This window comes from Solenopsis invicta, chromosome 1 (assembly GCF_016802725.1).
Source record: "Solenopsis invicta isolate M01_SB chromosome 1, UNIL_Sinv_3.0, whole genome shotgun sequence".
NCBI classification, from domain to species: domain Eukaryota; kingdom Metazoa; phylum Arthropoda; class Insecta; order Hymenoptera; family Formicidae; genus Solenopsis; species Solenopsis invicta.
Genome location: NC_052664.1, coordinates 15,902,665 through 15,914,924, shown reverse-complemented (window position 1 = coordinate 15,914,924; position 12,260 = coordinate 15,902,665). Strand labels below are relative to the sequence as shown.

The 12,260-nt window shown below is 30.1% G+C and overlaps 1 protein-coding gene across 2 annotated transcripts; it reads right to left on the bottom strand.

The window, feature by feature from the left end:
• Positions 1-324: 324 nt before the first annotated feature.
• Positions 325-11,567, bottom strand: LOC105194344 (glutamate receptor ionotropic, kainate 2). 2 transcript variants are annotated; one of them, XM_011159224.3, is made up of 16 exons: positions 11,064-11,567; positions 9,938-10,019; positions 9,701-9,853; positions 9,185-9,366; positions 7,962-8,119; positions 7,552-7,693; positions 7,013-7,309; positions 6,227-6,445; positions 5,224-5,430; positions 4,723-4,807; positions 4,340-4,616; positions 3,443-3,641; positions 2,829-3,057; positions 2,223-2,338; positions 710-856; positions 325-628 (listed from the first exon to the last, which is right to left on the bottom strand). In XM_011159224.3, exons 1-16 carry the CDS (start codon positions 11,064-11,066, stop codon positions 506-508), a joined length of 2,619 nt encoding a protein of 872 aa, XP_011157526.3. In that variant the 5' UTR covers positions 11,067-11,567; the 3' UTR covers positions 325-505. The 2 variants fall into 2 exon arrangements, with proteins under 2 accessions (XP_011157526.3, XP_039303749.1); XM_039447815.1 differs by having other exon boundaries at positions 325-856.
• Between the last annotated feature and the right edge of the window lie 693 nt (positions 11,568-12,260).

The following is a 12,260-nucleotide window of genomic DNA, read 5'->3' as shown; positions in this document are numbered from 1 at the left end:
GGACGAATCGCTCTCGCGTAAACTTGTGCTCGTATACGTAACATTTTACGACATCGTGGAGATGCATATAAATAACCGCGTGTTGATCGGTGTTAAAGTGTAACGTAAAATTTTACCATTTGAATGGTAATACGTTTCTTCTCGTCACACGTTCACGCGCGATTTGAAAGCGCTATATAATTTTCAGGGGCATTCGATCGCGTACGAAGATTTCCTTACGTACGCAATACGACGATTTGCTGCAAACGTTGGTTCGATTATGGTTTCAAGCGAAGCATTTACTAACGAGGCACTCATTTCTCGCGTTATTTCAGCATGCCCTAGCGCCGCTGGTAATCATTAAAATGCATTCGCGTGATATTTGCGAATCTCTCCGTTTCAGTTTCGCTAACGCCAGCAGTATCGTGTTCTATAAATAATATTATAGCCGAGACAAGTTTGTGATAATTTCTATTTTATTGGATTTAATTTTTTTTTGTACATCTACGGAAATGACATGTATTTATCAGTAACCGGTGCTATCGCTTTTAATCGTGTCGACGGATTTTTTTCTTCTTTTTACGATCTTCTTGCGCCTGCATTTGATTAAGAATCTCAACTCTTCTGTTAGTATTTTTTTAAATGATACCTGTAAGCAAGCAATCCTGTAGCCTTCGAAATAATTTTGTAAAGTTAATATAGAAATTATAATCATTAAACATGTAATTACGTTATGTCTGACTGCGATGTTTCGGATGTTCCAAAGAAATGTGCATCCCGCAAAAATCCAAGACAATGCAATGCCGCTTACCATAATTATAAATACTCCCTCGACATCCTCGAAACGCAATGGACCCACTTCGAGTTTTACCGGTTCCTATAAAAATCAAAAATTTTAATAATGATAGTTTTTGATGCCATTGGGAAAACGTTCAGTTCGAGTTGTGTTTGAATTTGTGGAAATTAAATGTAAATTTTTTCTTCGAAGTTGCCTTGTGTAAAATTTATTCAAAGTAAATCTGCCCCTATATCTTGAAGTAAACGCGTATACACGTTTCGGCTTTAATTCTCTGGCTTACTTGCTACAAAACGCGCGCAGCGTGCTCTTGAGCCGCTATGTCGTCTTTACACGTACGAACTAAATCGGTGAAGTTTAAGTCAGTCCAACTATTAATGCAATCAAATGAAATAGACAAACGTGAAATACTTTGCCTATGCGTTTATCTATTCGTAAAATGGGAATGGAATACAAAAAAAGATATAAAGTTAAAATTATCAAAAAATAATAAAAATTAATAAAATAAGTTGATGAAATGAAAAGTTGATAAAAGATTCAATCAAAAGGTAATAAAAGATTCATGTAATAATTTTAGAAATAATTTGAATAAACAAAATAGAATTAGCTAAACTATGATTAATTAATGTATATAGTTTCTAGAAAGTGAATGATTTATAATTAATTTAATAATAGTCTGTTTAGATTTGGACTTGAATAGCATTTGATGTCGTTGGGATCAATAATTTAATTTGACAAGACTTTTAGTTTAATTGTATTTTTAAAATGCGTCAAATATTCATGTAAATAGTGTTATATATACATTGATATACTAATATAATTATAATACATATTAATTTTAATGTAAATTCTTTGATTATTAGTGGTTTTTTTGCAAAATTAAATTTACAAAGAGTTATTTACAAATGAGTTGTAATGTTTGAACATTATAACTTATTTGTGAATAACTCTTTGTAAATTTAATTTTGCAAAAAAAACCATTAAATTAAGAAAAATATTTTTAACTTACGTTGTATCATGTTGCATTGAGTTGTATTATCTTTAAAACATTTAGAAGTGCAATTGTGCACAAAGAAATTAAAATAATCCAAATATATATAAAGTATACAATTATTTCTAAATTATAAAATGTAGAAGTATTGCCACATGAAAATCATGCACGGCAAAATTTTAAATAAAGAATTAAACGGTTTTTGTAAAATATTAAAAATATTTTTTAAAATTATTTATATCTTTAATTGGATTTGTCTAATTTGTCTAATTATTGACAAACGTTATTTAGAAAATATTTTTTGACAATACTGCTGCGTTAATAATCGACATAGCGCATTATTGTGAAATTTCCAATTAATGATGCTATTATTGTTCAATGTTTCCATAACTATCGGGCTACATTGAGTTATATATCTATTTATGTGATAAGTTATTCATGATTTTAGTATCGTACGTCGCACGTATCGCCGCCACGCTTTTGTTTCCACCATTTGTCTCGTAACTCTCCGAGCCTGCCGTTTTCCTGCAGTTTTAATATGGCGCCACTTAGTTCCTTTCGATAAGAAGAATCTGTTATCAAAATTATTTCATTAAAACAGTCTAATCATTTAAATCAAATAACAGACGAATTTACGTAACGTTAAATTGAAAACTAGCCGTAAAATAACTTGTTGCCATTATTATTATTGTGTTGTTACATAAGTTTGTTCGGTTCTTTTATCTTTTTTTTTTTTTTTTAATGAAAGATATGTATGAAGGTATGTACACGAAAATATCAATTTTACTGAAATACAGATCTGAAAATAACCGTTTAAAAAATTGTATCGAATGTTTAACTTGTTTACTAGAATGTCAAAACTTTTGCAACAGTTTTATTATATTTGAATGTCTTACAGAATAATTTTGATAATTTAACATAAAATTATTTTTTGATCTGTATTTAGCTAAATTTTTAGGTATTACAGTAAAATTGATCTTTCCATGTATGTTTTATTGAAAAAATAATGTAAAGCAATCAAACAAATTTATATAACAACCCAATAAATTGTAGTTGAATCACCTTTTCTCATCGCTATTCCGTAGCCTTTAGCATCTAAAAGTCCTCCAATCTGCGTTACACTACACTCCCTTTGTTTGATATACTCAATCGACGAGGATTCCATAAAAAACGCGTAATTTTTGTTCTTTTGCACCATTTCTACACCGTCCTTGTTTCCCTTTACAAGCACTTCATCAGCATGAGTTTCCATGTATTTATACATAATCTTGTACGGTTCATACGTGGAATCCTGTAAAATAAGACTGGTCGTTCCGAGTATTGGATTTTTCCGTAAATAATAACGCGGAATCATTATCAGCAATATTAATTAATATTACTATTTTAATTACTCAACTATATATATATACGGAATTTTTTTCTAAAATTTATCTTGAAAATCATGGTAGTCGAGAGATGATATGGCAAAGATTTTTATTATATTTTTATTAAAATTTAGTAAAATTTAACCAAACTATGTTATATTATAGAATAATTTGTTTAAAAATCAAATTTTACTAAAAGTATAGTAAAATTCTTCAGAGTTCATATTATCCCATGATTACCATAAATATTGAAGGTAAAATCTAAGAGAAAATTCTACCCGTGTACTTATTTTTGTGGATCGTGTCACTTACTCGAAAGAATGCTAATGTTGAGCCGTTTTTTTTTGCGCCGTATTTGATTTTTTGTTGGTAAGCCAGTTTTTCCGCCGTTTTAAATTCCCATACGACGGATTCCTTAGTTAACGCGGCTGCCAAATTAGCGATATACGTTGTCGAAATGATCAGAATGAAGAACCACCAGGCAACAGCCAAAGTTCTTGTTGAAATTCCTCTGAAACGCACATCACATGTTTTTCAATCTCTCTTTGTTTTAAGATAACAATTTAAAAAATTTTGCTGTTTTGAGAAAATGTTTTATTTAATGGAAAACATAATTTTTACTTTATAACGAAAATCCCCAGCAAACGTAAATAAATTCAAATGAATTAAAAAATGTCATTTATTTTAATTTATCCGAGTTTGCGCTTTAAGTCCCGGAATATTTTTCGATTCAAATAGATTTAAATGGATCGAAATACAAAATATTCATCAGTTTGAATTTGGATGAATTTATGTCTACATTATATTATTTTTGGATTCAAATGAATTGAAATGCGAAATAAGCTATTTATTATTTTGAATTTGGATGGATTTATATTCCTATTATTTAATTTTGGATTTAAATGGATTCGAAAAATTTGAAACGCAAATTTGAAAAATCGTCGAAACGAATTTATTTCTATCTATTTCTATCTAGTTCATTTTTGTTTGCTGGATCATTATTAAGGTTGTGTTTAATCGCATAGTTGTTAGTATTGTTTTTTACGTGTTATTTAATATCTTTGCTTCTGCCAATTTGTGCGACGCATGTAACAAAAACTTGTAGTGACACAAAGTTTCATTGTGTGCTCAACAACTTGTTTGGTTTCATGCAAGAAAAACATCCTCAAAGCACACTCAGTAGACGTTAGCAAACTGAAGTGGACTCACGCGGGTGCAAATCCGGTAGCAGCCTTCAGGATGGCTCCGATCACTAGAAACGGAGTATCTATAAGTGTGTAGGGTGTCTCTAGTACCTCCGGCTCTTTGATGCACGGATATGGATTCGTCCATTCTACCGGGCAGAGTTTTCCAATCACGAATAACAGTGCTGACACGACGACATACGCCCCGATCACATGTATCCAAACTTCATTCGAAAACGGTCCTAAAAAGGATAGAAGGTCTGGAGGAGCCTTTGTTGGCTTCCTATAGAGAACGCTTATACCTGAAACATCATTTGATCCAAGCATAAATTATGAAGTCTCGATTTATGCGCCACATTTGTCAATGTCAATACCACGAATATTATTATATTATATACCAGGTTTTACCTAAGTTCATAAATGGATCCGTAAAATCTACAGCAGCTTGTCTTTCCGCCGTGATCGTTAGATCCGTAATCGCTAAGTCCGCCTCCTTTAAAATGCAGTGCTATATAAATTTCTATTTAAAATAATGGGAATAAAATAAAATTTTAATCTATTTGTTTTTTCTATCGATTATGTTGTGTAGATTTTTGTGTCTCTCAGTTGTCAGATTATAAAATGGAAAAAAAGGTGAAAACATCTTTGGAGAATATTAATTTAAAACATATTTGATTTTACATTAGCAATGAAATCGATTTTAAAGAGTAAAATGCTTGAAAATCAAATTATTCCAACTTATCTGTGAAGAGGCAACTGCTTTATCGATATAAGTAGCGCCGCAACGCGTTGCTCTCACATTGTGTATACGGTGGAAGGTAGCAGCACTACTCGCGAACGAAGTCGAATCGAGTCAATATTCCGTTCATATAGCATAAGATTAAAACGCGAAAAAATGTTTAGACTTACACCATTAATTATTTTTCCCAGCATTCCGTCCCATTTTTTGGTTGCTTCATCAAACGATCCATAAGCGTTGTCTGCTTGAACTTCAAAAGTATAATTAAACCCCAGCAGCTTGCTCATTTCCTGAATTATATCTATGCCGAAGCCTTCGTACCGATCATTTCCAGTTATTAAATGGGATGATTCTGTAATCATCCCATACGGATCTGTCTGCAATGCATATTGTTTAATCTCTCAGAAATTCTTTTTTATTTATTTCTTTAATATGTAAAATAAGAGGTAGAACGAGAATGGATTAGTAGCGTAGATAATAAAGTAATAAATTTTTAATATACGTCCCTACTACGCCAATTTTAGGTGATACCAAAATATCTCTTATCCATTATGCCATGTGAGTTCACGCGAATTCACATTTTTGTTATTTTGTATATTTACTACATTTATTAAGTAAAATATATTTTACAATGATTACAAGTTACAAAAAATGTTATTATAAAGAAGGAGACTTATGCATCATACTTTATAATTATTTATTCATGCATGACGCCAGAAATTTTTATAATTATATTTCTCTTTATAACAAAAATATTAAATGACCTGAACAGAAAATTTAACATGAGTTTCCATGTGACATGTTGGAATGTGTAATGTAAGTTATTTTCTTAGTAGAAAATTTAAAATTAATATTATTAAGCTGATAATTTCTTTCATTCGTGCTATCACATATTTTAGAAATATATAACTGATGAATAATAAGCTATTCATACATCAATACATTATTATTCTAAATTAAAATGTTCTTAACATTATCAATAAGTGTTAAAGTATTTTGCAAGAGTACTCAGTTTTTTATTTAACAATTTTGTTTTATATTACTGACAGAAAAAGTTGTATTTATTTTAAAAATTATATCTGCTTTTTTCTTTTTTTTTCTTCCTTGACAATTTTTAAATTATTAATTTAAGTAATTGTTAATAGAATATCTACGTTGATGGTTAAAACATACTAGCGATATCAGGATAACAAAATGTTTATGTTGTAAACTCTTGTCATCATCTATTTCAGAAATTCTGTATCCTGGCTCCCATTGAAAACCTAAATTCGGTTCCCATTTCCCGACTTTATGCAATCCTTCATATCCTAGATTTATGATGTCTAGTTGAAATTCGCTTCGGAAACCAGCCGTGTCGAATTTTATCATACCGCTCAGTCCGTGTATTTGCTCCTATAGGTAATTTAAAAATATATACATTGTACAGTACCTTGATGTCTCTCAGGAGATGCATCGCACATTTATTACAACAACATTACTCAAAAATTTTACTTGTCTGCAAAAAGCAAAATAGACTGAATGTCAATACATTTGGTGAGATGAGCTAATAATATTTTTATTTCTTTACAATAAACGAAATTGTTACATCAAAATCGCATTTAAAAGTAATATTACAAATTTAAATAATTCAAAATATTTAAATGAGAAAATTGTTTTTTGAGTTATGTCATTGTTATAGCAAATGAATAATAAGCAGTATAATTAGCATTTTACTTACCATCAATAAAGTTAATTTTTTTATTTTTGCATTGTTAAAAAAGTAGGGAATAAAAAAAATAAAAAAACATTTATTTAATGTTTGGTAAAAATGTTTTTTTAATAATTCAGAAATTCTAGTATTTTAGTGACTATTTCCAAATTAATTGTAAACATATCCGTATGTATCATTTGATAATTATAGAAAATGTTAGTTATGCACATATTTAATTGTTAATTGCTGTGAACTATAGTTGCACATACGTTCCGCATATAATTACTTAAGCTGGAACCGTGCCCCCAAATTTCTGTGCCGCTGCAAGACAATTTTGTAAGATTTACATAGATGCTATCGCGTAATCGAGCATAACCACTCGCGAAAAGTTGTACTGCATCATAAGCGAGCGCCGCTTCTACCCTTAAGTGGGAACCGTCTGTCAAATTCCAATTAAAAGACTGGAGGGTACGTTGAACAATTGGACTTTTCGGATCGATTAAACGTATGCCTGTCAAATTCACTCCAGAATATTGATATGGTTCTAAATCCAGAGTTTGCAAGTCCTAATAATCGAAATCACGTTATTATACCAAATATATTCATGGATCAGATAAAATTTAGGTTTATATACACAATTAAACGTATTTGTGTATATAAATATTATCTTGAGTTTATCGCGATTGGTTGAATTTATAACTGTAATTTTTTAAAAGAATTATTTTTTTTATAATTGATATATTTTGCGACAATTATGCTAATTGAGCTAAATATTAGAGATTGTAAAAGAATTCGATGTAATTCTCACCAGAGAAGTAACGAAAACTTTATATCTCTCTGACATTATTCCAACTTGTTGTGCTTGTTTAAGAACAGACGCGAGAATATCGTATGAACAATCGATTATAATATTTTTACAGCCAGACATCTTGACTGCTTTTATGGCTGGCCTGCAAGTAAACGTCTTATTAATTTTTGGATAGCTCGTATTTTCAAAAAAAAAAAAAAAAAAAAGGGTAGTTGACAGTAGCGATGTGTGGCAGCCCAAGTGACGCTTGCTTCGTATCCAGATAGTCGTATCGTAAATCATCGCGATATTTTCTGGCGTTTACGGCGGAGTTAAATAATGGCACAGGTGCATAATAACTTTGTTTGATAAACGTCGCTCGTGCATGCACGCAGGCTCGGCCTATTTATATATGGTTTACGCATGCATACCTAAAATTCGGTCCACTACCTAAATGGAACACCATCGCGGAAATGGTATTCATGTTTGGCAATTTGAGCAAGCGGTTCATGCGCATCAGGCCGTCCACGTTTTTGTAAAGTATCGCATATTGTTTCCATTTGTATTCTTCTATTAAACCTTGAAAAAACTAAATAATTCCGGATATTAATCTTGATGTAAATGTTAAGACAGTTACTAGCAACAATATTCGAAGTTTATCAAATATAAAAAAAATTTTTTTTCTTTGTTATAAAACTATTCTACAATAGCGTAAATATAGTCGTAAGTTATTGCAGACATAGTCGTAAGTTGCAGTTGTATATCTATTTCTACGAGTGCAGATTAGATTTAGTTTTATACTCAGTTTAGCTTTCTTTTTATCTTTTTTTACTTCTATAAAAATAAGAAAAACCGAATATTTCCATAGATTAAAATTAATTTATGAAAATAAATTGATAAAAATGGACGTATAATTGCACCGTAAAATAGTTTACTTTACAGCCACTTACGATTATGTTGTAAAATAATTTTTAATCCTGACTAAATTGCATTAATGAATTTAATTAATAGCAAACTACAAACAATACTTGCAAATAATCAAAGTACTGTGTTAAATATTAAAGAATCAAATTTAAACAAATTTTTTCTATAAATAACATTTTGTTATTTTTAACTTTTATGTGTGTCAAATTTATTATTTTAACATAAAATATGTAATTAAAAAAATAACCTTATTTTATTATTTTTATGGTTGAGTGGTTGAATTTTAAAGTAAGCAACATCGATATTAATTTATCTAGTAAATACTGAACTAAATTTGAGTCAAATAATTTAATATTTCTTGTGCTAAATTGTTCAACATGGTTTTAATTAGATTAACAATATATTGAATAGGAGCAATAGTTTATAGGGGAATGATTAAAAATAACTTAAATTGCGTAAAATTTGATACTATGAATTTAACAGTACAAGACGCGATAAATTTAGAGTAATATTTATTTGAATTTAAGACATTGTTTGCGTGAGGATTTTTTATAAGCAACGTAATTTGCTTATTTCAACATTAATTTGCTTATTTTAACATTATTTGGTCGAACTTCTCGTTTTGGTAAAAATATTCCAGCCAAATCAAACGTAACTGTGTGATTCAGGTTGTGATCGTAGAATATCAGTCTGTTTATAAATTATTAGGTTTATAAATAAGAATAAGTACCATGGAGAGTGTGTCGGAGTGCGGGTACAGGTTTATTACATTGCCACGTTTTGGTTCGGAATCCCATCTGGCAGCAATATGAGGTATGTCCAGGGTATCGCACATACCTTGAACGTAGCTCTCGGTTGATTTATCTTGGGGGCCAAAAATTCCTGCCACTTTGTTATTTACCAGCTCGCACGCTGCACGCAATGAAAAACATAATGAAATACATAATGTGATCATAAAATGCTTTGTATGTACATTATTTGCATTAGCAATGGTACACTTCATCACAAACAAATTGAAATTTTATTTATTATTATATAAAATTGGACGATTAACTTTTGTAATGCATTAATATAATGCATAAGTAGTGTTCGGAAACAAATTTGTATGTGATATATCACAAAATTTTTTGAATCTATGCATGTGGCACACGCGCGCGATAATGTATGTTCCAAGGTATAAAGACGTTCTAAAGATAGATAATATGAAATTCTGCATTAATACAAAAACGTGAAAAAAATTATATACCTATCTTTGCTACTCGAAATGCATTCTTGTTAATTTTTTCTGTTCTACGTGTTAACAGCACGCCCCTCGCGTCAGTAGTGAAGTTCTTATTTACCGCTTTGATCGATATTTCAAACGCTTTTTGAATCATCTCGTCGCTGTCGAACAAGCCTCCTGCGATTATTCAATACGCTGAATTGGTTATCGATCTGCTGCCTTTATCCGCATGTGTTAGTGTTCAGAAATACATGAGCTTACCGAGTGGTATCTTCTTTGGAAATCCCAAAATATTGGGCATAAATGCAACTGTGACGTACAGAAGTAGCATTTCTCGGCCATTCTAAAAGAGGATCGTTCTAATAGCAAAGCAACTAGTAACTGGCACAAGAGTGCAATACGCTACTTTCCATATCTTTAAAAGTAAACAGTCAATTGGAAGAATTTGTTATTAAAATAGATTGAAATTAAGTTTTCTTTTTTTTGTTATTGGCAATATTATTGCTGCGTCATTCTAGATGATCTAAACATTCAAGTGTGCTAATACAGTACATGCAGACACAGTCAGTGTGGTATATTTAGACACTTCTCGTTTCGTCGTACTGCCACTGTACTCTGCAAAAGCTTCTCTCAATCTATCTGATAAAAACATCTGTCCAATGGTTTACTGATAATCTTTGAGAGCTGTCAGTGGTGTAGACTTTTTTTTGAAGTTTTATAATTTTGAATATGTAAGATTTGGATACGCTATAATATGCATAATAATACTATGCTATACTATGCAATATGTGCATTTTATACAAATAACTCAAATTAAAAGTTCGAGAGAAGTTGTTCGAAAGGCATATTAAACTCAAATTTTTACTACATGATTGAATCTTGCATGTCAATTTGAATTTTATCAAGTTCAAGAAATTTTTATGTTATTTGAAAGAATAATTTGCTGTTAATATTACTTCTTTTGAAATCTTCACAATCTTTCATAAATAAATTTTTTTATGTATATAATTAATTATTGTATTTGTAAGAAAAATTAATGATTAATATTTCAATTGTTATATAGTAGTGTTTTGTAAACGTGCATCTGCTTTTATAAAATTTACTTTGTAGAGACTAAAAGTCCTTATTTTTTTACTCAAATTTGTTTATCTCCAATGAATTAATTATTCTGTCATATAATGTGTTGCATATAATGTATTTAATCTGCAACGGTGCATTTGATGTATTTTTAAATTTTAATATTATTATAACAAAGCATTGAAAAGTTTGAATTGTACTTGTAACGTAAATCTATTTATCAATTGCATGGCTTGTTGCCAAAGTAAAATTCAGACGCAGTTGCATTAGAGAGTGCATTAAATTTTTCCTTTAACATGAGGAAACAAACCATTTTTGGATTATAGAGCAATGTTACTTGGTTAATGGCTTCAGAGATTTACGCGATAGTTTCACGCAATTTATTACAAGCATCCCTCGCCCACGTTTACGTAAAAAACACTGGTGTTACATTCATCCATTTGGGTTGATCTGTTGATTAACAACATGAGATCACTCGCGCGATTGCTTGTACTTATTGCAAATTATTTTAACACTGAAAATATTCAACAGGAAGAAAATTCGCCGTGTCATCGACACGTTTGTATACACCGTGAGCCACCCAGCGCGGAGTCAGTAGCTATACTATCCTATGGTTTACCAGTTGACTATTTCAACCACATGCAAGAGTATACTTGAAAAGTAGGTAAGAGGATCGTATTCTCTCGTATTATGCTGTTGTTTCGCGCATGATCATTGTTACTTATTTCATTTGTGTGAGTCATTTAATCATTGTTAATTATTATATACAAATTATTTTTTAAAAATTGTTCTAAATTTATTTTTCTCTTTTTAAACTAAATCTGGATAATTATTTGTTTTATTCTATTTATATAAGTAGAATAAGAGAGAAAAGAGAGAATATGAGGAAATAAAATTGTGTAAAAGAATTTTCTCTAATAATAAGTATATACTACTATTTATGTTAAAATTTGTTGCTATTATTCCTCTCAATTTTTCTAATATTTTTGTTAACAATTAATGTGTGGAAGGAATAAAACCCGATAATTGTACTCTATGATTTATCTGAGCTTTACGATTCTTTTCAAATTTTTGGTCTGAGTCCAAAATTGAAAACTGATGGCCAGAGTTGCCACATTTAAAGTAGGAAACATTTCTTAACATTAAAATATACAATTTTAAATATTTATGTGAATGCAATGAATATTTTTAGAAAAAGCAGTATTAGATAATGTACATGACTTATGTTTATCTCTTTTCACAGAAAGTGATCCGATATTACTTTTATAAGTTTACTGATACATTAACATATAAGAGTACGCAAAGAGCTATTTTCATCAACAATTCATTAACCAAGAAATTGATTTAATTTTTTCCCCTTAAGAGGATCCTGAAGTCCTTCCTGTTTTATCGATTAAACGATAATAATTTTGCGACGACTTTTCGTGTGTATTAAGTACTTTTATAGATGTGGAAATTCAATTCTAGAATTAAAGTATATGCATTAATACATGTCTACAGTATGGAC